At 37.7% G+C, this 25,625-nt stretch overlaps 3 protein-coding genes across 8 annotated transcripts; 2 read left to right on the forward strand and 1 right to left on the reverse strand.

The window, feature by feature from the left end:
* Window positions 1-21: 21 nt before the first annotated feature.
* On the reverse strand, window positions 22-1,379 carry si:ch211-160o17.6 (protein FAM107B). Its single transcript, XM_067504236.1, is given in 4 exon segments — window positions 22-30; window positions 167-298; window positions 621-765; window positions 1,210-1,379. Coding segments are annotated over 4 exon segments (456 nt in total).
* Window positions 1,380-3,043: 1,664 nt separating this feature from the next.
* On the forward strand, window positions 3,044-6,003 carry tmem167b (transmembrane protein 167B). The gene is made up of 3 exons (XM_067503910.1): window positions 3,044-3,204; window positions 4,126-4,257; window positions 4,966-6,003. Exons 1-3 carry the CDS (start codon window positions 3,195-3,197, stop codon window positions 5,046-5,048), a joined length of 225 nt encoding a protein of 74 aa, XP_067360011.1. The 5' UTR covers window positions 3,044-3,194; the 3' UTR covers window positions 5,049-6,003.
* A 1,575-nt stretch (window positions 6,004-7,578) lies between these two features.
* mapk14b (mitogen-activated protein kinase 14b) lies at window positions 7,579-25,510 on the forward strand. 6 transcript variants are annotated; one of them, XM_067503905.1, is made up of 12 exons: window positions 7,582-8,027; window positions 13,175-13,304; window positions 16,573-16,631; window positions 17,460-17,571; window positions 17,948-17,977; window positions 18,153-18,200; window positions 18,338-18,452; window positions 19,071-19,142; window positions 20,801-20,880; window positions 21,896-21,974; window positions 23,049-23,222; window positions 23,376-25,510. In XM_067503905.1, exons 1-12 carry the CDS (start codon window positions 7,909-7,911, stop codon window positions 23,441-23,443), a joined length of 1,086 nt encoding a protein of 361 aa, XP_067360006.1. In that variant the 5' UTR covers window positions 7,582-7,908; the 3' UTR covers window positions 23,444-25,510. The 6 variants fall into 6 exon arrangements, 5 of the variants coding, with proteins under 5 accessions (XP_067360009.1, XP_067360007.1, XP_067360006.1 ...); XM_067503904.1 differs by lacking the exon at window positions 20,801-20,880 and adding an exon at window positions 21,326-21,405 and having other exon boundaries at window positions 7,583-8,027; XM_067503909.1 differs by lacking the exons at window positions 7,582-8,027; window positions 20,801-20,880 and adding exons at window positions 8,159-8,177; window positions 21,326-21,405.
* The last annotated feature ends 115 nt before the right edge of the window (window positions 25,511-25,625 follow it).

The raw sequence follows: 25,625 nt of genomic DNA on the forward strand, positions 1-25,625 counted from the left end.
CAACAAAAATCAGAACTACTTTCAAGAGGACTGAATAAAAATGCTAAATAATACAGAATCTCCTACACTGTCAATAATACATAGTATGACATCGGTTTCGTATTATGTTATCAGTGACTGTTAGAGGCGCAGTTCTTAAATGAAGGTGATCCTCCTGATGACTAACAAAAGCATCCGAATCTGTTCCTGAAGCTGTGGTTGTCATGATACAAAAAGTCTGGATATGCTTCAAGTTCCCCCTCACACGGACAAATTCTGGTACATTTTGCAGGCTTTTATTCTTCTCCTCCAGCTCACTCTGCAGGAAAACATACAGGTTTAGACAATAGCCTAAATGAGGTACAAGGCAGATGCTGATACCAATTTTTGGATGTTGACAAAGTACGTAACACATATGACAAAAGCATTTTTTTACCTAAACTATCCTGATATTGATTGTTTGCATTTTTTAAAACTGACCAAGATATGTGACATTGTACACTTAAACATCTTATGAGTTCTCTATTCTGGTGGAGATCACTAATGTGTAACAGTAACACTAATTAAAAATTACTTCAAACCTAGATGTATTGCTATTTATTCCTTGTGTTGTGCAGTTTCTGTCTTAGTTTTCAACCAACCATTTGCATTTTCTGCTTCCTTATGTGTAGCTTCAACTCCAACTCTAAGGGAGGATGGAGGACCAACTCCTTATGTTTGTGCTGCTCTCCCTGATTGCATTCCAGCAAACACTGTAGCTCCAACTTTCTTCTTGGCAGGAGAGCTCTGAGTAAGGATGAATACAAGGCTGGATTTTTGGATGAAGACAAGCAACCAAAAATAATAAACGACTTCTCTGGAGTGTTATTTAACTATAAGGAGTGCTAAAATGACACAGCTGTTCAACTTTATTATGAGCATTTTCTTCAAGAATCCTTGGTGACATTTTATCTTGGCTAATCATTTCGTCATATTTGGACAAATGTTTTTATGGGGCTCCTAAAATGCTAAAGCTATTGATTGTGTTGTGCTGATGTTCACAATATTTGCTTTCCCAGACACAAGTGAGTGAGAACACTTTGCCCCTGCTGAGAGGTTAACACTGATCTGTGGCAAAGTGCTGTACTTTCTGTCTAATCAGTATTAAACACAGCCTAAGTACATTGCTTATGTCCAGCACAGTCTGGGTCAAGCACCTGCCTGTGTGACCAGTTCATAGGCAGTAGGTACAGGGCTCTGCATTTTCTCACTTGGTGAAGCACTTGGTGAAGGCCTCTGTGTTGGTGAGAAGCCAGAATAGGGTTTGGCAGCTTCCTGGGTTTGATGAGGTCACCACACTCCTGTTGTTTATTCTAAATCACCTGGTTAGGTGGAACCATCCAGTAGTGATGTTCCAGCATGATCCAGCAGAGGATATGTCAGTATTTAAAAAAGTTATGTGATATGTTTAATCTGTAAAAAAAAAAAAATCAAAAACCATTATTTCAGTCATGTTAGTCACATAGCTGTGTAGGAAGCAAATTGTGCAAAAAAAAGTCAACATGTTTGCAGCTATTTTGTGCCCTACCTATTGCAAAACAGCCATAATACGGGCAGTGTGACCATCCTCTTTGGAAATACTAATTTATTATTTATTTTTACCTGTTTTGTAATTGTTTTTCTACCATTCTGTGAAATCTCAGTCTAGTACAGTCTCTAACTATGGCACAGACAGATAAAACCTATTTTAAATAAAATATTTACCCTCTAATTATGATTAAACAAATACCAATTTCATTAGGGCGACTGTGGCACAGGAAGGTAGAGTGGTTATCCACCAATCTCACAGTTGTTGGTTCAATCCCTGGTTCCTCCAGTCACATGTCAAAGTGTCCTTGAGCAAGACACTGTACCCCAAATTATTTGCTCCTGGTGAGTGCTGGCCAGCTTCATAGCAGCTCCCCCTTCAGTGTATGAGTGTGTGTGATTGTGAGTGTAAATGGGTGAAGAAGTAGTGTATAGTGCTTTGAGTGCCAATAGGTAGAAAAGTGCTATATAAGTGCAGATCATTTACCATTAATGCATATCTATCATATTATCAGTCTTTAAGTCTCATCTTATTATAAAATCTTACCTGTGTAGTGTGTTAGAGATGCATGGTTAATGTGAGAGATGTTTTTGCAGAAACGAACAAGAGAAGCAGAAACTGTGCGGATGCAGGGTAAGGCGCACTTACAGTGAGGCTCATCTGAGCAGCTGTGCCACTTTGTGCGGTGATCAAATTGTATTGACTGTCTTACAACCCCTTTGTTCCGCCGTTGTCCTTTTCAAGGGATGAACTTCTGTCTCAGTGGCAGCAACAACATATGGAGGGACAAGGATAATGTAATGAATAGGATCATGCACTGTGGTAAGAATTAAAATCAACCTCTGTGTTTAATCTATGAGTACTTTTGTTTACCTTATATTGTATGAATCCTGAATGGATTTTTGCATAGAGTTACAAGCTACAAAAAGACTGACTAAAAAGTGGATACAATGAAATTTCCATGGTTCTTCGTTTCATGGCTCTAAGGTAAAATAGCCAGAGAAGAGACAGTGAAGTGTTATAGGAACTTTTCATTTTATACATTTTTAGCCTAAACATAAGGTGTGAGTTTACATACAATAAGGGGTGTTAAAAATGTTTTAATTAGTTGATTTTTGAAAACCCCACTAAAAAAAGCATACAGCTGAGAAGTTGAAACAGCACCAAGTCATCATTTGTGAGCTTTCCTGTTGTTTATACTAACTGTGTCCTCACAAATTGCTGTTTGTAGTTTAGGTAAAAGCTCAATTTAAGCTTCACAATTCTTTCTGCTTTTTAAGATATAAAATACATGCTTGCTACAATGTTAGGAACAATTGTTTCCCCTTTTTCTAAATATGTGACAGTAGATTGAAGTAAACTGAGATGGCAAGATTGTATGCTGTAGAATGATCAGATGCTTGAGATGCATGTTTACTGATTAAGAAGATGTGACTTTCAATGAGACACAGGGTGTTGTAGACAATATATTCCAGTAGATGGCAGTGGAAGGACGACTTACACGTAAAGCGTAAAAGAAGAATGTAAGCCAGTGTAACCGGAATATGAGACTACGAAGTGGGCCAAATTATATTTCAAATACATGATGGATTACTAATTTAAAGGAAGAAAAGGTCATATAACATCGGCAAAAACGCAAACAGCGAATATGACCAATGGTAGGTTTTCTGTTTGATGAAACTAGCTTAGAAGCGTTGGCATCAGAGCGGAACTAAGTTAGGCTAACACTTTCTGATGGGCTAACATGGATGCTAGGTTAGCTGTAGACGTGGCCCTAGGCACAACAGTCAATCTATGAGAACCACAACTAACTATTCATTGACAATAGCTAATAGTGTTTTGCTGTTCTTTTTTTGTAACAGTTAGAGGTTCACTACACAACTAGCCGTCTTTAGTATAAACCTTTTAGTTTCAAACCATTTAAGGGTGATAAACAGCGTATTAGTGTCAGGGTACAAGGAAGCTGGCTAACTTAGCATCAATTAATACGTCAGTAGCTAAAGCTAAAAATCAAGATAACGTGAGTTAGCTATCTTATAATCACCGCACCTCACTGTTGCATGCCATTCTGGGCTTATTAGAGCAAAGGCCACAGTTTGCATTGTATTAGGAGGTGTTTCAACCCCCCCCCCACCCTTTATTTATTGTAAGTATTGTGTCCATAACATTAGAAGCACCTCCTAATACAAGGCACTGCAGTCCGACTCCAGTATCCTCAGTAAACTTAATAATAAACACATAGTAGAATTATCACCTTTCTGACAGCTTCAACCTAAAAACTGAAAATTAATAACATGTAAAAGTAGAATTCATAGCATTAAGTTGCATTAGATTGTACAGGTGTACCTAATGTAGTGGCCTGTGAGAATAAATGTCTCATCACTTGGTGTAGTCAAGACTTTTTATATAATGTAACGTTAATGCCGAGGAAATGTGCACTGTACATGTAACCTCTTTTTTTTTTTCTCATCTTCAAGGATTTAAAAAAATACAGATATATTGCTATAAGCTATGTATTTAGGTAACTGGCATGAAAGGAAGACTTAGTGATCCTTAGTTAAACTCCACTTTTTCTGTAGTGTACTCTTTTGATGGCATCCTGGTCTTTGGGCTGCTGTTCATCTGCACCTGCGCGTACCTCAAAAAGGTGCCTCGCCTCAACAGCTGGCTGCTATCAGAAAAGAAAGGAGTGTGGGGTGTCTTCTACAAAGGTACATGCAATATATGATGCATTAACTTGAATCACACAACTGTTATCTCTATCACAAATAAATGTCCATAAAAAGTTCAACAAAACATCTTTGTGCATTGCCATAAGGTGCTTTTTTTAATGAGCAGAGCCAATTCTTTGTCTTCCTCTGTGATGCTCTGCTAGGCCTGTACTGTAGCAATCCCTTTAGGATTTTCTTTAGCTCATCCTTAGCAAGTTAAGCTCTCCTAGAAATCCTCTAGGAGGATTTATGTAATGTGAGTTTGCCAGTAAAACAGATTAGTCCACTTTGACCATAAAAGAAGACTCACTAGGTTGTCTTGTTTGTGCATTTAGAAAAAATGGTTTTAATTTTGTGACGAACAGGTCATTGTGATCATTTTAAGTTCCACCTGTGTGGTATGTAAGAATATCCACTATGGAAAGTACCTATGTGGAGGTAAGGTTAGTTAAAATCAGTAAAGTTGAAAGTTAGAACTTGACTCCTTCTTTTGTGTTCTGTCACATAAGATCAAAACAGAAAATGTGACATTGTCCAAATAGAAATCGAAAACACAAACATTCTCGAGGAGAGTTTCTCATGCTTAACAGCTCTCAACTTAGTAATTCACATCTATTTGCTCAGTTTGCAGTGATTCCCATTTTCATTGTGTGTTGAGTTGACCTATAATTTCCTGAACTCTTCCTGATCTATCTTTGTTCTTCGCAGCTGCAGTAATTGGGACGCGGCTCCACATTGCTGTGGCGTTATCCTGTGTGGCCATGGCTTTTTACGTGGTCTTCTTAAAATGATAGACTGCACTGGAAAGGATTGGTGGGTGCAGGCTGGGGACAGACTCATCTCAGTGGTTATCTGCCAAGACCTATCTTGGATTACATGACCAATGAAACCCCATTACCCTGCAGATCAATGGGAAAGACTAGCCAGCACTGCCCTCTTCTGGTGACTGGGTACATCCATATCCCCCCAAAAAAGGCGTGCACTACAGACATGAAGGGCCTCCTGAATCTTTTCCACTGTTATTACAGAGAAAAGATTGTGTATGGTCACTTGGTAAAACATTTTGTCTCTATCCACACTCATAGTTATTTATATTGAAGGATGCAAGATCAAAGGTGGTGTGTGCATTAAATCTATTATGTGTATACAACCTAAAATTAGCCTATCTGTGTGTGTGTATATATATATATATATAAATGGAAAAAAATATGACCTGTAGAGATTTGCAAAAGGTTATGTGTAATTAAAAAAGATAAATTCTGCTAACCCCTGGTTGATTTTCTGTATCAGTTCTATGGTCAAGGGTGGAGGGGAAGATAAACTAAGGTAATATATATATTCTTGTGTATGCCATATTTTACTTTTGTTCTGTTAACTTTTATTTACAGTGGTGCCCTGTCCTTTAATTTTTCATTACAGTAGGTGTGAAATATGCACTTTGCTACGGGTGTTTTTTCATTTACTTCAACATCTAACACTAGATAACATTTTAAATGACCTAAATTGGACTTTAATAACAATTATCTCACCAGGTTGTAAAAAAAATGGATAACTCTTTCAGATTTTCCTAAACATTTTAAATGCAGTGCCAAATAGAGATGGTGCTTGTGATGCTATCTTAATTACATACTGTCCCCCTGAGTTTAATTATGCTTCTTTATTTTAACCTTATTTTTCATTTTTGAAAGAAGAAATTGTTTGGGAAGGGGATATGGTGTGATTTTGAGTAAAAATGTGATCAGACTATTTCTGTGTTTGTTGTCTTTATCAAACAAATGTCATGAATGAAGGACCAGATTACCACCAATACAATGAATTTCCCATAGTCTCCCTGGAAGGTTTTTTTTCCCCCATTTGTTTTTACAACTTTGGATCACAGTGGATGAAATTACATTTGTGGCACTCATCAGCATGTCATGTAAAAATAAATTAGCTATCAGCTGGGTGAAGATGTATTAGGTTTTTCCCAAATTGTTCTCTGAAAACCTGCTTAAACTCTGTCTAGTGGCAATAGATGAACACATGATGGAGCGATTACAAGTCCTGCCAGAAATTCGTTGGTCACTGCAGTATATTAAAATAGTAATTTTTTTTCATTATCATTAAAATTGAGATCTATGTTTAATTTGACATTGTTTGGGGTGTTGTCTTACTGTGAAAGTAATCCTCTCATTTCCGTGGTATTATTTTAGTTATGTTTTAGGATATGTTTCAGAAAACCCCAGAAGAAATCCCTACAGCTTCCCTGTGGGCATTGCGTATTTCTTTACTGTTGTCAAGATCAACGTCTTTCGGCCTGTTGATTTGGCATGTGTTTGATTCGAACCCACGGCCTTCTGCACCCCAACCCAATGCTTCACCAGAGTCACCAGGCCTGTATTTCTGTACTGTTGCATTTTGCCTAAACACACCGTGTTTAACATAATTATTTTGGTTTAATCATTGTACCACGACATAACACGTCAATAATGGCATTTACTGCTCCTGTTACAAACATTTGCAGTTTAGGGAATATTTGCCATATGTATTTAATGCATTAGAATTGTGTATTCAACCCCTGACTGATTCTTTGTAATGTTATTATGTGTATTCAAAGGATACACTTTCACTTGTCATAGTAGAAAGTAGTTGTTCTGTAGTATTCAATTGTCCTAGTAAACCATGACAGGCACCATGGGCAATATTTTTTTTTTGTCCCTTCTGCTTGTCCCATGAGTTCAGGGATCATAGGGGATCAACAGCATATTGATTTGGCATAGTTTTTTTACGCCTGATGCAACATCCCCAATTTCTACCATGGAAATTAACATAATTAAGTTAAGACTATAAACATAAATATGCAACCAACTTCCTGTAACTTTAACTGCACACAAGTTGCGGATTATTTAACTGATAAGAAGAAAATATCACGTGTTTCTCTAGTGTTCCAATAAATACGGTAATAATGTAGCTGTATAATCAGTTATTACATTTAAAAAATATCTTTCACATTACAAAATAACCTGTTAATCGCTCTTTAAAAAACGTAATTAAGTCGTAAAAAGTAAACTATAAAATATAAAGTGGTAAAACCTGAGCATTATTTCGAGTATGTGTAGTTGTATGTATTAATGCCGCATTTTTCATCATGATGACTATTTTTCAGTCATATGTCAACAATAAAACTCTGACGTGATTTGTTATTGTGTCTCTGGGTCCATTTAAAAAGGTAAAACACTGACAACGGGAGATTCCCACATGTTCACTGTAAGGAGGGGATATCCCCTGGTTTCGCAATAGCAACTAAACTCTCGCGAGAAATGCACACAGCGAGCGGCGATGAAAAGTCGTGCGCGTCCAGGGTTTCGCGCGCCCACCAAGGCGAGAACAGGACGAAAAATCGAGCGAAGGCTAGTCCAAACTGAGCGTCCTGACAGGAGCGTGCCGCGTAGAGGAAGTCTCCACGCGCCCTGACTTGCACGGAAAGCTGGGGAGTTTTTTGCACAACGGCGCTGAATTTGCACGACTAAGACGCTCGAGTTTTGTTCGTTTTGAGCCTGATTGGGGAGCAGCGGTAACCACACCACGTCGTGCCGAACGGGGAGGAGAGGAGAGGGGGCAGAAGTTTCCGCTGGCTTGTTTTGTCACTGCGGGGCTGGTAAATCCGCAGGAATGTCGCAGAAGGAGAGACCCACTTTCCACCGACAGGAGCTCAATAAAACCTTGTGGGAGGTCCCGGAGCGGTACCAGAACTTATCTCCAGTCGGCTCCGGTGCTTACGGATCCGTATGGTAAGCAGTTGTTGCAGAGTATGTTACTGCCGAAAGCACTCAGCACGGTTGCACAACAACCAGACGGTTTCCCACCACCCACAGAGGCCCGCTGGAGCTCTGTCCTCGCTGCTTGATCTGTAAAAGGTGCCAGTGGTAGAAGGGAAAATGGTACTTTCGCCTCTTGTTTACGTTTCGCTACTCTGATTGCTACGAATTGCTGGCACGTCGTGCACGCTTCGGCGGGTGGGGATTATTGTTGTTTTTGTGCACATTTTGTGCTTTGCAGTTCTACCTGACGTTACCGATTGTTCTAGTTATATTTACATGTGTCACTAGTTTCCTTAAAACATATTTGCATATATAGAGTCAAGTTTAATTTGTTCCGAAGCGCTAAATGTGCAGAGGAACATTTTTATTTTTAAATCGTGTCCTACTCCCTAGCGAAGAAGGCATGCCCATGCTTCCATCATCAACCAAAGTGCTATTTCATCATTAGATGTGAGCCAGCACCTAGAACAAGACCGGCAGTACTCGAGAGTGGTATAACGGTTCTGCACGCACAACCTGGTATTTTACACTTTACCAAATTGCATGCATTATGTATTTCCCAGTTATGTGCAGCATGCAGAGTACCAGAAGGTCACGTGGTTTTCAGAAAGTAGGCCCCCCTCACTACATAGTGAGAGCTTTCTATAGGAGCCCAGCGAATGACAGTGATGACTCTAGAATGATGTCACCCTTTCTCCCGTAGTTGTTCGCTCATGACTCACAGTCCCGAGGTTAGGTAGTGGCCTCAGCTGTGACGACTTTGTTATCAAGAAGCCATTGATGACCTCTTACCGTAATCATAACTTTAATGTTAACTTTGTTGCGTTTTCTTGCAGGTATTAGGGCTGGATACAGAGTAAACTGTGACCTCATTTGGTCCTTGACACAGTCACTAGGCAAGCATGTTGTTGCTAATGAAAGGTATTAATACATACGGAGTCTACACAATGGCAATGAATAATTTGTTCTTGTGTTATCCAGTCCAGAAGACAATTTAAAAGAAAACGCTGAGTTTATTTTTATTAAAGTTAATAGTCTGTGATTATTGTCTTTATGACCGACCTTGCTGCTCCCTAGTTTGCACAAAACAGCAGACTTCATCAATATTTCTGTCACCTGCAGCTACTTTAAAGTTACTTTTAAATAATTCTTTAAATAATTTGGCTCAACACCAGTCAACATTATGCAGAAACAAAACCTTTTGAGAACAGAGCTCATAGTAAATTCAGCACTTAAAGTGTGCCAAACCACAGCATGCCACTAGAACCCTTCAGAAGGTATCTGTAAAGTATTAATAACCTCACAACACCTACTCCAGATTGTCATGGCTGCTGGTCAGCTGGATGCTATTTCACAGTCAGCAGTCTTTGTTGTTCCTGCCATGATGTTCCTCATGTTCTCAGCATGAATTCTTCTCAACTTTTAAATATGGACAGCATGTACTGTCAAGAATTAAACAGTTCTCTTCCTGAACAAACTCACTCAGATACAGCATTTATTAATATAAAAAATACAACTTTCTTCCCATTTCTGTCCTTTCTTCTTTTCTTTAGTGCCAGACTTGGAGTAAATCCATGGTTTGTGTGTGGAAAAAGTTTATCCTGAACTGGGAGTAATGTATGAACTGTCTGCTGAGTGCTTCTTGATTTTTAGATTATTTGTCATCGCTGTGCAAAATTGAGCATGAAACAAAACCGAACAAACAAGTTTTTGTGTGTTTTATACTTATCACAGTAAAGTTTAAACGGAGTAATATTCAGATCATGGAACTCACATAGGAATACACTGACCACCCATAACAATTAACACCACCTGGTGGTTTAAATATATATAAAATTAAAATATTATAAACTAATAAATGCGGCTGTATTATTATGGGTTGACTGCCTGTCAGCACGTCTGTGGTTTAAGTAAGCTCCCCCTTTACCAACAGTCATCTTATTTACCCGTACCCTTATTTTTTCTCAGTGTACGTAATTTGCCATAATTACTATAATCAGTATCGTTTAAATTACATTGTTTTCTTAGTGGAGTAGTTTTAAGTAAAAGATGTAGATGACCTTCTTATTACTTTTACTTGAATACAAGATTTGATGTAGTACTTATATTGCAGACGTTTTGTTTTTGACAATACTTGAACTTTTACTGGAGTATACAGTTTGTGTACTTCTGCCACCTCTGCACACTGTTGATCACATTTTGCTGCATATGGGCCTGTGTAGCTGCTGACTGCTCGGTGTCCACCATGACATTTTTAAAACTACCAATGTTAATCATGTGGCTTATCAGCGTATGATGCTTCTGGAGACAATATGCAGCCATAGACATTTAGCTGATTAGGAAATGATTGTATGAGCCTAACCTGGTAATAAAGTGCAATACTATGATAGGTTCCAGCTGACACTTTTGGTTTTAACCTCAGAAAAATTTGCAGTGACTTGTCAAGTCTCTAAAAAAACAGGAGGCTTAAGTTTAAAACCAGCAATTTACATGACTTTAACTCCAGTATTTAGTTGTGAGTTTCATCACTAAATGCACCTGTGGTGTCAGACTTTTTTGTCAGACAGGCTTTAGATCTTAAGAACTACTTTTCTTGCAGACATAATGGATAATAAGAAACAAAAAGAGAGGTTTTATCAGTTTTTTATTGGTGTCCAAAACATGAGCATTCTCATGTGATCCTGATTTTTGATGTTTAAAATAGACCTAGACTCACACTGTGTTTTGGCTGATTGCGTTTTTTTTAATCATCATAGACGGATGTTTCAAATTTGCCTCAACTTGCCTGTAACCAGTCTGTAACTTAAAAAAAAGCATGTTGGCTGGATAGGCCTGCGTGATGTCATATCAGAAGCAGAAGTGTGCCTTAGGTCACTGAGGACAGAGCAAATCTTTACCCAGATCCCCTCAGCAACAGGAAAGCTAGATGACGACAGAAAAGGTGAAACTGATTTTATTCCTGTCATGAGAAAGTTTTTCTACCTGTTGTACCTGACCGAGTCATATCACAAAATATTACAGATTTGGTGACTTTCTTCATGATTTAGTAATAAGTAACCGTTTACAGCAATGGTCTTTATCATTCATCAATCTTTTTTCTGGAATTAAATAAACTGGCAGCAAAGAGGGAGGACAGAGCTGTTGATACACCCCAACAGGTCATTAACAGTAAACATTTTAATGTATGCTCACTCTGTTAGTCAACATATGTCTCTCTCTACGTGATGTTTGCCTCATAATGTTGCACCTTTTACAGCCCACATTTTTATTATCATTTGTTCATGCACTTCGATTTATTACACACTAATTGGTTGATGTATGCTTAGAGCTCTCTTGTTTGTCCTGCAAATTAGCAGCAGTTTTTCCAAGTGTATGCATGTGTCTTTGTTTTCTTGTTTAGCGTTAGCATGCATACTCTTTACTGAGTTTGGGTTTTCCCTCACAATTGACACAAATAAAAATTGTTCTTCAAGCCAGGAACATAAAGTACCCTTGGTGTGGGAGATATCTATGACTTACTGGAAAAACACATCTGCATATCTTGATGTTCTTATCGTGGATATGTGGCACTCAGGATCACAACTTTATCTCCAACACAACATTAATTTTAAGTCTACTCCTGGTGCTATTATATGCTATAGCAAAGGCTTTCCCAGGCACATGCAATTAAAAGGTTAACTGTCCAAATCAGTTAGTGAAACATGTCCAGAGGAAATGACTCTTATCTCCTCCTGTAACAAGGGGTGTTGACACAACTTTGAACTAAACTCTGAACTTAAAAAGGCAACAGTACATCTCCAGACTGGGTCAGTAGTAGTATTAACAACGTGTTCTTTTGTGTAAAGGTATAAAGGTGTTTCAGCTTTCCATAATCCAGTTTGCAAAAGTGGTTTAATGAAAAACAAAAGAAACAGTAATTTTTATTCATTCATTTATTGCCCTCCATGTTGAAAGTAAACAATTTGCTAGAGTAAACAGAAACTTTTTTTTCTGTTTTTCATTTCTGATGCAGCTTTACTGATTTGACTTGGAAGTAATGCATTCTATTGTAAGTGGGTTGTGTTTCCCCACAGTACAGGAAATACAGCAATGTCACACTTCTTTAGGCGGCAGGGCCAGTCTACCTCACTCTCTTTACAAACCTCACAGTGTCTCTGTTTTTTTAATCTGTGGACAATAGTTTTGATTATGTGTGTGTGCTGTTTCCTTTATGCTGACAGAGGATGGTTACTTTCTTTGAATATGTTCTATGGTTTTGAGCAGCATTGCTCAATTATTGCCAGTTTTACAGCAACACTACAAGAAGTCATTCCCCCTCCATCCCTTTCTACACAACTTTTGTGTTGCATGTTCTTTGTCTGTTGTTTTTGCCACACCCTTATTTTTGCTTTGCACGAAATCATTATGCCAGTTATGTATTTTGTTACATCATTACAAAGAAATGAGCAAAATAATGAATGGCAGGATGAATGAGAACCAAGTGAACACACCCATGCACTCTCATGGGTACATCTCTTGAAATATCACAAGTTATGTGCTTTTTTTGACTTGACTTAAATATGTTGACCATTAAAACCAGTAAATCAATTTTTCTGTCGTTGCTGTAAAACCATTCTGTCATTGTTAAAAAAAAAAAAACTGCTACTAATATTAACTCAAATGACTGTAATCCTGCTGTCAGCAAGGCCTTAATTAAATTAGTTAAGAACAGATATTCTGATACTATGCATGTTGAACGGCCTGTATAAGACTGTCTTGGACATTGTGTTAAGCTGAAGTTGCATTATAGCAAGGAACATGTAAACATGAAAATTTTAAAAATGTGTAAGGAAATTTTCACTTTGCAACATGCTTCACTAGGAAGTATGCATTGTATTTCCAATAAACAAGTAGTGGATTTCACACTCCTGTGCAGGTTAACACAATGGCTCTGATATTTTACAAGAGATTCAGTCATGTTTTCCATACAGCCTTAGAGACTACAGTAGGAACAAGCAAAACTAAAAGCTCTAAGCTTTTAGATTTTGATGACCATTGCTATTAGTCTGATACAATACAATGTGTTTACGTTTTACAGTTTACTTCTAACCTGTTTAAAATGCCTTTTTGCCTTTCAGTTCAGCATTCGATGTAAAGACAGACCTGAAGGTAGCAGTGAAGAAGTTATCCAGACCCTTCCAGTCCATCATCCATGCAAAGAGAACCTACAGAGAGCTGCGGCTGCTCAAACACATGAAGCACGAGAATGTAAGTCACAACAAAACAGCCCACCCCATCTCTATCTGTGCTCTTAAATTTCTGGGTAGCATCTGACTCCTCTGTACATTGTTGTGTAGTTAATTTAGACGAAACGATTTTAAGTAACTATACTCAAATGTGTACAAGCTTTGCAGAGTCAATCAGTAAGTACTTGCAAATGTACTCACAATTACTTATATTCTCTGTTGTCTTGCTGACATGTTGCATATATCGATGTTTGCAGCTCATTTGTCTTTATGTGTACACCCATATCACATAGGAGGCAATAAGGTAAATAAAACTAGAAATTAAATGTTGCATGTTAAACAGTTTGAGCTTTTTTGACCATATTGAGCGACCTTTTCTAAAGCTTTTAAAAAGGTTCCAAAATAACTCTCCAAGAGATAAAGGTAAACACAACCCCATCTAAAAACACTAAAACATCAAACATTTGACATAGTCACAATTAGCCCCTCAAGCCACAGTTTAATTGCCAGTGTATATATATATATGCGTACATGCACAGTAAACACACTCCTTTCTGTAAAAATCAGGGGGACTGGAACAGATAGGTGCATGACGCACCACCTCGCTGTAATGTGTTGTAAAAGCCCTCCTGCCCAGGCCACAACAGCAGGAACTTAAGGGGGATTTATGAAATACCAGTAAGATGTTAAGCGTGCTGTAGCTCAGTTAGTGTAAAGTGACTTGTTCTATCAAGTTCATGTGTAAATACTTCTATTCAGCTGGTCTCATGCAAGGGTGTGTGTGGTTGCTGTTAGTCCTGTTAGAAAAGGTTTTCCCTTCGAGTGATCAAAGCATGTTTTGGAGTGCCACTCCGAAAGCAGTAAGTCACCAAACAGTTTTACACCTTCAGTAGTTTACACTTTTACTTTTCATCTGATTTTGTTGATGCAGCATTTTTTTATTCATACTGTTCAATTTTCTGCGTGGCTTTGGTTCAATCAGTCTTTTGGTTTCTTTGTGTGTTTGTTTGTGTAGTTAAAGTGCATGCAGTAACTTGCCCACATACTAAAGAAAAACACAGTTCATAGTTCCTGTCTGCTATTGTTGCATTCGGCTAATATAATGACCAAATAGAGAGGGTCTTATTGTGTTATGTAAGGGCAGAAGTTGTGGTTTCTCAAGCTAAAGTGCTGGGTATAGGCTTCTGTGTGCCGTGTGGGAGTAACTCAACTGGTGAATGATGTGTTTGGGTGTGTGTGTGTGAGTAAGACTAGTGGGGAATTTGGCAGTGGGGAATTTGCAAAGTAGCTTGCTGTTGGCCATTGTTATGGATAGAGATGGCTTGGTATGATGAGCAAAAGGACTTACTGGTGCTTTCTTAATTTTCATCAACCCACGATTGAAGTGAAAAGAAACTTTTTACATGATGCATACACAGAAGGGAAAAAAGAAACTGCAGCTTTGCAGCTCTGAGTGTGAAAAACTCAGAGGGGAAAACCCATTAGGCTCACATCTGAGGTCAATAGTATAGAAAATCTCGTTGTGAAAATAAAACATATTTTACTATAAATCGTTTTAATTTCTGTATTATTATTATTTTTTTAATATACCCTGGAATTCATATGTCAGTTATTCAGCAACTTGAGATGGTGTCACTGCATGCTGGTGTCTAGACAGCCTAATAAATTACTGAGATAAATTTTATAATAAAAGGCTTGATGTAGAATTGCTGATGTTGGCTGCATGCAGATGCTGCTTTAAAATTATGGCAATTTGTGATCGCTCGGACCAGAAGGTACTCTAGGTGTTTGTGATGTTATTGAAATATGATAAACATCTTCTATGAAATGCCAAGAGGAAGAACTGTACATAAAAAGCAATGCTGCCAAATCATAGTGGAGAAAATCTAGGCCTCCTGATGTCATGAACAAGTTCCATATGAAACAATATATCTGTAGGCAAAACATAATTTAAACTAGCTGTGATCTGGCCATGCTCTCTCAACTCAACACTCATGCGGCATTAGTTTTCCTGCATCCTGTTTTCTACAATAGCCCTTATTTTGTCATAGAACAGCTTGAACAGTCTTGTTCAGCTGTTTGGGAATTAGTTTTCAACGGTACACTGATACTGCTGGTCAAATACTTCAGTGTGATAATTTGACAAACTGGTTTTACATGCCTTTATTCAGGATTATACATAACTGGCATCTTCATCACTACGTAAGATTTTTCTCTGAAAATGCTAGCAAAAACTGAGATTAAGTATTAACCCTACAGTGTTGTGGCTTATTTAAAAGTTTGATATTGTCATCATTAATAGAAAAGTTGTTGTTCAGTTTCATATAACAGGAATTGCTGCATAATGCTTTCATGCCTTTTTCCTTCTAAATGGTGTTTAAAAAGTGCTTCAATCCGTCTCTGGACTTTACATACAGAGGGTTTCTGTGCTATGCTCATGCTGTTGCCAGGAGACTCCCTGGGTTTTTATTTTGGAAAGCCTGAATGGACCAATAAGCTGCTTGTTGTGACTCGAGCCCACCAATCAGCTGTCGGTTTGTGCTCTGTGTGGGTGGGCTCCTCCAGTGATTTTACAAAATTCCTATCCATTCTCTGCAGGGGGTGGAGGCAGGGCGGCACTCTGAGCTGCTCTTCGCCAGTGGGCCTGCAGCCATATGTACAAGTATAAATGTGTGCATATGCATGTATTGTTTTTTTAACATACACACACACACACTTCACACACATTTTCTTTTTTGTTCATGCTATGACACACTATTAGCAGACTACCAATGTCTATTCTGTGTCAGCACAGACTTTACCAGACTTTGTTTTTATATTGGCTCCTTCCACTGGCATCATACACATTGTAGCTTTTATCAGACCCATTTATGTATTTATATCAATTGGTAACCAAAACAAAATGGGAGAAAAACTGGGTATACATCACTAAACATCAATGCTTGTATGAGTCCTTGAACACAGGGTATGCCTAATTGTTTGATTAAATCAAATTAAACTTGAGATATTGCAGAACAGAATAACATCGTGGTCAAGTACTTTAATTCCTTAGAAAGAGAAAACATACTTGTTGATTGTCTTTGGTTTCCTTGATCAACAACTGTAAATGGTTTGCGGTTATGGTATTTTTCAACTTTATTTTTAAAGTGCTTTACACTGCTTTTCATTCACCTATTCTATCAACATTTTAATTTAAAGTTAACAAGTTAAACTACATTTTTGTCAATCGGAAATGTATCACGCAGTTAAATGTTTGTTTTCTGACCTTTAACCTCTTCTTGTGTCTTCAGGTGATTGGTCTATTAGATGTTTTCACACCAGGAACAAACTTAGAGGAGTTCAATGATGTGTAAGTCCCCTCCTCTCTCCCTTTCACCTAGGTGTTCCTTTTCTTTTAGCTTCTCTAGCTTTAGTTTATCTCTTTTTAACAAAATTAAACACTTTACAGCAGATGATGGCAAGATACACGCAAAAGTAAGAGTTATATGTCATACTCATCATAATCCCGCCATTCATAACTTAATTCAAGTCCAGTGTGTGTCAGGTTATTCCAAGGTGAATGTTGGGTGAGCACATGCACTTACACATTACAGCTAGTCCCCATGGTAACGGCTATCTCACAGTGTGTGTGTGTGTGTGTGTGTGTGTGTGTGCGTGTGTGCATGTATGGAGAATACTCTTATCAATGTCCTTGAATTCTCTGCATGCTGTGGCGTCATCAGCATGCTGCACATTTGTGGAAATGTGAGATGAACTTACGAGATACATATCACTGAAGTTACATAATCCAAATGTGACACATCTCTTTCATGCCATTAATATTATTAATAAAGACAGAAACATGGTAAATTTAAACCTAGGGAGTGAACTTTAAGAGAAGCAGATGGCTCACAGGTCAGCCTGTAACTGGGCTGTTGTCATACATACTTGCCAGTATGTTACCTGCTCTCTTTATTTCATCTATATCACTTTCTTTCCCATTCATGCTATTTTAAGATTCACAAATTAGGGATAAATACACAGAATCATGATGTTGACAACCCATAAATTCACTTATGTTTTATGACTTTTTTTTTTTTTTTAAGAAAATGAACGTTATTTTAGCAATACCTAATTTGGGTCTTGTAAGACATGCTGGGATTTGGACAAAACTTCTGATTGGATATATGATTTGCAGTTACCTGGTGACCCATCTAATGGGAGCAGACCTCAACAACATTGTGAAGTGCCAGAAGTTGACTGATGACCATGTCCAGTTCCTTATCTATCAGATTCTCAGAGGTTTAAAGGTCAGTTAAGCTCCCACCTTACCACTGCTCATTTCTTCACTTCGTCTACTTGAAACTGGTTCCACAGACGGCTCTCCTACATTCTTTCTTTACTAGACTGATTTTCAATTTAGACACAAAATTCTCCTGTGTCAGCATATTGAAAATGGGGAAAAATAAATAAATCTGATTTGATTGACTAGATTTCAAAATGGTTGTTAGTCTAACTGTATCAAAATTGGTTTATTAGGCTTTTCTGTTTTCTAATGAAGTTAAAAAGCCTGGCAATAAGCTCTCTGTTGGAAATTGAAAATTTGAGTTGAACACAAAAATAGGAAATTAAAAATACTTCTACTGGTGTGATCAAATTTCTTATTTGTTTTCTTTTTTCCCACAGTACATCCATTCTGCAGATATCATTCACAGAGTAAGTGGTAATCTTGTGGCATGTGCTTGAAGATGAATATTCCGCAGAAGTCATGTTCTATACAAATAAACAGTTATGAGCAGAGTTATGGGCAGAGAAAAGATGTATATAATATTGTTAATAGGATGTCATCTGTTAAATCGTTGTTTGTCGTCTTGCCTATTTTTTAAATCAGGATCTGAAGCCCAGTAATCTGGCTGTGAATGAAGACTGTGAGCTCAAGGTAAATAAATAAACAATTCAAAATAAAGTTTACCATAACTGAAACAGTCTCTCACAGACTACACATACACCCCCCCTTGTTTTTTTTTCTGTCTTAATCTTTATTTCTTTTCTACACAATCATCAATTAATCCCCAGATCCTGGACTTTGGCTTGGCCCGGCACACAGATGATGAAATGACAGGCTATGTAGCCACCCGGTGGTACCGAGCACCAGAAATAATGCTTAACTGGATGCACTACAACATGACTGGTAAGAAACACAGACATTCAGTAATAGTTTTTTGTTCCTCAGCTGAATCTACCATTATAGGCAGTTTTATATAATTGAAATTGTTTGCTGACATCTGTTTGTTTAGGGTTGTTGTTGTTGTAAATGACAAAACTTACATTAGAGAGAAGGGTGGTTATGGTTAATTATGTTAATTAAAGAAACTAGAACAGCCATTCAGTGTTCTGGCTGATGGAGAATGACGTGCACAGAACTATCTAAAGCACCCAAAGATGAGAGCATTTGCCACTTTAGATGCTATTGATTTTGCATTGCTCTGGTCTTACTGTTTACTTTCAGAGTAACCCACATCCAAATACAAGGTTTTTCTGTTTTCATTTGGCTGTATGTATGCTAAGGTAAAGTTTAAATTTTTTTTTTGTAAAACTCTAAAAGGTTCTTGTCACTCAATTTGGAGCAGGTGAGTATAACATTACAAACACATACAACTTGTGAACAAAAATGTGTCTAGTAAAAAGTAACTTGAACAAAACCAGATGACTGTATTGTTACAAACACTTAATATAACTAACATGAAGTGAAAAAGTTATATCTTAGTATGAAGTCTTCACTATGCTGCATGTTTTTCTTGTTTAATAGTGGATATCTGGTCAGTGGGCTGCATCATGGCTGAGCTACTTACTGGACGGACACTCTTCCCTGGCACAGACCGTATCCTTTCACCACTGTCACTTCCTAATCTAAAATCCCTAACTGATGGATGCAGTCTGCTTGTTTTTGTATATTGTATTGTATTTGCATGACTGCTCGCACAATCTTTATTTTGTTTTACCTACTTCAAGCTGAATCTAAAGCATTCCCGGGTATTGAATTTTGTGTGTGTGTGTGTGTGTGTGTGTGTGTGTGTGTGTGTGTGTGTGTAATTGGAGTTAGAGGTCCCTGTTGTCTATGACTCAGCGCTGCCCACTGTTGTCTCCAGTGTTCCTCAACGATACATTACACCTTCCTGTTTCCCTCCCACAAAGCTTCCCCTACACAGCAGCAGGGAGTTCAGATGTTACAAAAAAGTACAAAAACACACAGACTGACACTTTATAATCACGGCATGCACACACAGCTTCAAATTCAGAAGTTGTCACGCTTACACATTACTGAGGTCGTGGTTAAAAAAAACAAAAAAGCTGGCTGTGTTTGTGATTCTTGTTCTAAATGGTCAATCAAACCATCCATTTTTTTTACTCGTGCGTGTGAATGTCTAAATGGAGACATGGTCGTGCTACCTCCTACAAACCTTAGTTGAATTATACAGTGATCTTTCTAGTCAGTCTCATTTTACCTGTCTAATTGAAAGTTGATCTTTGCACGTGTCCACAGGTGTGTTGAAGGAAATCTGGCTAAGCAACAAGTGTAACATGAGATTTAGTATCATACTAAGATATAATATACAGTGGGGGCCTGGTGGTTCAGTGGTAGAGCATTTGGTTGGGATGCAGAAAGCCGTGGGTTCGAGCCCCGATAAAATGGGAGGGTTGCGGCAGGAAGGGCATCTGGCATAAATAGTTGAACGCTCCGCTGTGGCAGCACCTGAAAGGGACAAGCCGAAAGCTGTTAATAAGATATAATATAGAAATTAGGGTGGGTTGCGTCAGGAAGGGCATCGGCGTAAAAACTGTGCCAAATCAACATGTGGACAATTTTGAGCTGTGGCGACCCTGAACTCACGGAATAAGCCGAAAGGACAAAAAAACCCCACAGTAATTACAGGAGCTGTGCATAGTATTAGTAGCTTTTGGTTTGATCTAGAGATATTTAAATTAATTTCCGTTTAATTGTAAGATGTGTTTCTTAGGGTTTATAACAAATTTACAGTAGCTATATATACTTTTTTATTCAGCTCAGTAACTTTAAACATGGCATTTGTTTACATTTATGGTATATTTTGCCTATAGAACTACAAGGATTGTTATTGTGATTGCTATTTTACATTTAATATTTCAAGCAAACATTTCAATAATTACATTAGTTATACTTCTGTTTGTTGCATTTTTCGTTGCATTAGGTTTTTCCCCTGAAAAATTATCTAAGCCTGTAACTTGGCCTCAACTAAGTTTAGAAGCGCAACCTAACCTAATAATAAATTACACATGGCTAAAAATATTTTTGGTTTCATGTTCTTTTGATCAAAATTCAAATGGTGTTTATTACCAGTATGTCACAGTCAACACGTAAGTGTTCAAATGCCTTGTTTGGTATTTTTATTCAACTTTCATGATTTATTTTTCAAAAACAGATGACAACTTTGACTGTCTCACCTCTCATGCCTCTCTCCTTATTCATCGCTCCTGTTTTCCTTCATGTGAGTGTGGTAGACATTGATCAATTGAAGCTTATAATGATGCTCGTCGGAACACCAGGGCCTGAGTTCTTGATGAAAATCTCTTCAGAGTCTGTGAGTGTTAAGTACCTTTGTGCCTGGTTTTGTTGTAGCATCTCTCCTGCCTGTGTCTGCGCTGCCGTCTTGTTGCTCTGGAGTCCACTACTTTATATTGATGCTGTACATGTTTGTTGTGGAAATGTGTTTTCTTAATTGCACTTTAGCACAAGGCTTTAATTCCCACTTGTCTCTGTCACCCTGTACAATGACTTGCTATAAATTACTAATTTTTTTACATGACAGTGAGAGGCCTCTTGTGTAGCATTAGGCTTACAGTGAATCTCACTATTGTCAGTCAAGGGTTAGTTTATTTTATAAGCTTAGACACTTTCTTCCCTCCTCGTCATTCTCACCCTGTGTTTGCCTTCTTTTCCCTTATCATACACAAACTATACTAACCACCCATGCTCTTGCCATGCTGATCTCCATGTTGTGACACCCCTTGACTCAGACGTTGTAGATATAAACCAGCTGCAGCAGATAATGCGCCTGACGGGGACGCCTCCAGCCTCCCTTATAAGCAGAATGCCAAGCCATGAGGTGAGACACCTGCCCTTCTGCCTTCCAACATGCTCCAGCTGTTCAACCAGCTGGAATCGACCGAGCTGCAGCCATCCACCAGCTGATACCCACATTTCTGTTTACAGACAGATATGTTATATTATTGTAGAGTATTTCTTACTGGTCCCTTTCTGCATAGCAGCCTCTGCTCCCACTGCACTTATTTCTCAGTTTCCTCTCTTACTCACCGTGCTTCCCACAATGCTTTGCCAGTGCAGCCAGTGTACTTTGATGAGATGTCTGTTGCAATGATAACACATGTTGAACCTCTAAACTACCACATAAAGTTTGGGTAATGCATGATGTTAGGATGTTCAAGCATGGCTAGTATTTTGCATTTGGCAAGTTTAGTAAACCAATTGAAGTACATTGATAAGTACGATAAAAGCATACATTTATAATAGTATTTTTTTACTTTAACTCTTTAAAATCTTTTACAATGTAGCTGTTTGTTCAACTTCTTTTAAAGGCGAGGAACTACATCAAGTCACTTCCCTACATGCCCAAAAGGAACTTTGCAGATGTGTTTCTTGGTGCCAACCCTCTTGGTAAGTTCCCTTTTAGCCGTTACAAAATGCTCACACAACTCCTGGCTCAGTGAGTCCCTCTAGTGGTATAAAAAGAGAGTCATCATCACCTACTGCGCATGTTATTCAACTGGTATTAAATGTACTTGATAAAGCTATGACCTCAAATGTATTAAGCTATTTTCCCACTTGTGGTTTTGTTCATTTGGTCTATTTGGTGTGTCTCCGTTCAGGTCCAGTTTATGTTCACACTGACTTTACAGGGAAATCACAAATGGTTAACAAAAAGTGGTGCTGGTGGTGATGTATTGAATTATTTAGATTGTTGTGGCCTATATTGGAAAATCGAGATTACTTCAATTGCTGTCACTTAAACACCAGCACTAGCACGTCTCTGGAGTTACGAAAGTAAAGTCAGCTGTCAGTGTTTCCTTGGAGATGTCTTCGTGTGTGAACTCTGCCTGTCAGCAAGCTGGACTATTGCGGCTGCAGCAAGTAAAGATGACAAAATAAAACAACAGTTTTAACAATAGGTCATGTTAACTCAGTGATATAAAAAAGGCAAACATCCCACCTCCAATCCCTGTCAGTAAAAATAAATACTTTTTTTTGTTTGATATCATTCAGTCCTAATGTATAAATTCAAACTGACTGAAGAGTAACCCATTGACTGGGATGGTTTTAAAGACTCCTGTCCTGCATGACTCACATGTAGAAGTCATATTCTGGCAACTACTAACTGGTCACCTAAGACTTTTTATATTTCTGTTACAGTATAATATTATTTATATTTAGAAATAACTGTGAGCAATAATAACCAATACGTGTATAAAATTAATGCCTGTTATGAATAATGACAAAAAAGATAGAGACAGCATGAGAAAAGAGTCTCAGTCCAGTTGTTCACTGCACATCAGGATTTGCCTGACACCTTTCACACCAGACAATAAAGACCACCCCTAGGCTTTGTTTGCTTTTTATTATAAGCTAACTTTAACACTGACTTTCCTGGTTTTTTTTGCTCCTTGTTCCTTGTGCTTTGCTCAGTTTATTATCAAACTAACTATTCTTCCTCTCATTGCTGCTGTGTTTAAGCTGTGGATTTGCTGGAGAAAATGTTGGTGTTGGACACAGACAAGCGGATCACAGCGTCAGAAGCTCTAGCGCACCCATATTTTGCCCAGTACCATGACCCTGATGATGAACCTGAAGCAGAGCCTTATGACCAAAGCTTCGAAAGCCGTGAGCTGGAAATTGAGGAGTGGAAAAGTAAATTGGCACTTTGTGTTTGCAGAGCTATGATTTGTAAAGATAACTTTCTCTTTTTTCTACTTTGGGTACAAAACAAATGTAGCCAGATGTAATGCATTCTCTATTTTGATAAATAATTGGCATAAATTCTTTTTTTTTTTTCTCTCTCAGGCTTAACCTATGATGAGGTAGTGAGCTTTGTGCCACAATCGTTTGATGGAGATGAGATGGAATCCTGAGGAAGAAGCATCCTTTCTTCCATCATTTGTTTTCCAAAAACACTCTTAAAGGACTATCAGTCTCATGTGACTATCCACCACTTTCCTCACATACGTGCACAACCATGACATTCAAGTGCCTGCCGTCATTCATATCTGGGGGACATTGCAATATCAGGGATAATACTTGGCATCCTATTCATCCCATCCCCCCCGCTGTTTTTGTTACCTTTCATCGCAATGCACCGAGGCAGAGATAAATTGTCCTGTTTTTCTTCTTGTTGATATTGTGCCCGCCTTTTGATTCACAAAAGCAGAAATTACATACCAGTAAAATAAAACCAGCTAGTAAAAGAGAACTGGTGAAATGTAGTTTATAAATTTGTACTACTTAACAGTAATTAAAACTATAAGAAAAAAGATGGCTTTGGAAAAGTTTAAAGCCATGATGTCCTGAGGTTTTTTTCCCCCCCAGACATCAGTTTGATTAAATTTTAAAGGTATTTCTATCAGTACACAGACTCATAAAAATGACAGCAAACAGTATTCGTATGTAACAGTTACCAATTATGTGAAATAGTCCTAATTTAATGAGTGAAACTTCTGTCAACCCAGTATGAACTTCAGTCAACAGTATGAATTCTATTACTAGAGTTTGGCCTAAAATAGCATATAAAAAGACAGTATCTAATTTATTATATGTATAGGATAGACTAAAGCATGTAAAATATTCACCTCTAAATGAAAAATTAAAAGTGTCATATTTCTTCTTGGATTTGAAGGTTCACTGTGTCCTCATTTTACCTATTTAACATTTTTGTTACAGTTTTGTTTTTGTTTCCCCTCCTTTCCTCTATCTGCCTTTTAGCACTTCTGTTGTTTAAGAAGAATGTTTTTCCAGTTCCCAACACCTCTTTGGCATGTTAAACCCCAGATTTGGCTGAGTAGTTAATTGAAATGTGATGTTTTTCGTTACATCAACTGACAGTGTAGTTTAATCATATTGCATTTATAAAACACAGTACTATTAATGTTTATTGAATGTTTGGGGCACAAGTTTGTCCTGTATTTATGATCCTTTGTTATGTTGTTTGTATATCGATGTGAAAGAGAGAATATTGCTTCTCAGAATTTAGGGTTCTTTTGTTATTTATGTAGAGCTTTCTGTACAGTGTTGTACTGTACACAAACCAAATGTCTCATAAATATTCTCATAAGTCAGTTATTCCATCATGACTGCAGTTACCACTTGTGTATCATAGCTACATGTTGTCAGCTTGTTCTAGACAGCCATATTAGCTTATACTGATTTGATAAACCTTTGGAATTTTAAAGTTGTTTCTAATTAGGTCTGGGTTCAAAGCCGTTGCTCAAAAGGTATTTATCTTATTGTGAGCACTTCCCTTAAAATTGATCCTATTTTTTTTAAACATGGCATCATAAATCATCGCGAAAACAAAAGCAAAATTTATATTAAAATAGTCAATGTTTACATTGACTGACAAACCACTAAACTGTAGAATTGTTATCCAGAACTGTGAAAACGCTGACAAATAGAAAATGATACAACATTCATATGTGACATACAAGCTATATCTACAGTTGCTCGGGTAATGTCAACCAAACAATATCACTTCACAATATCATTTGCAGTCGCTTGTCTTTATGTAGTGCTTTTTCTAATGTATTTTATTCTGTGTTAAATCGAGATTTGTTATCACTCTGTGAATCTGTAATATTGATTTTTATTTTATAATGAGCAAAGCTAGAACCATATTTATCGTTACTTTGGGTAATTTAGTTGGGCATGTTTGTGGGGAAGACAAATGTTTACTCACTGGATGCTGAAGGGCAATGCTGATGTCTCATACTTTGTCGTTTTTAAAATTATTTCATAGGTTTGATAGGATATTTATCTTGTCCATATCCCAATGTCAAAAGTTAATTTGGTTATTGATTATACTTTCTTTGCCCAAGATATGATTATATCTTTTTAAAATGTTGTTTACCACATGTACCAAGACAGCAGGCCATACCACCTGTAAATAACACCATTAGAAAATAAAGTTACTATTTTTCAACCTGTAACCATGTGCATTATTATTGTGCTGAGATGTGGTTCTCCGTAAGGCATCATTGGGTGGCAGCATTGCACAAGTACAGTGAACCATGTAGACTGATCAAAACTGTAGGGAACAAAGGT

Source organism: Channa argus, chromosome 5 (genome assembly GCF_033026475.1).
Source record: "Channa argus isolate prfri chromosome 5, Channa argus male v1.0, whole genome shotgun sequence".
Taxonomy (NCBI): domain Eukaryota; kingdom Metazoa; phylum Chordata; class Actinopteri; order Anabantiformes; family Channidae; genus Channa; species Channa argus.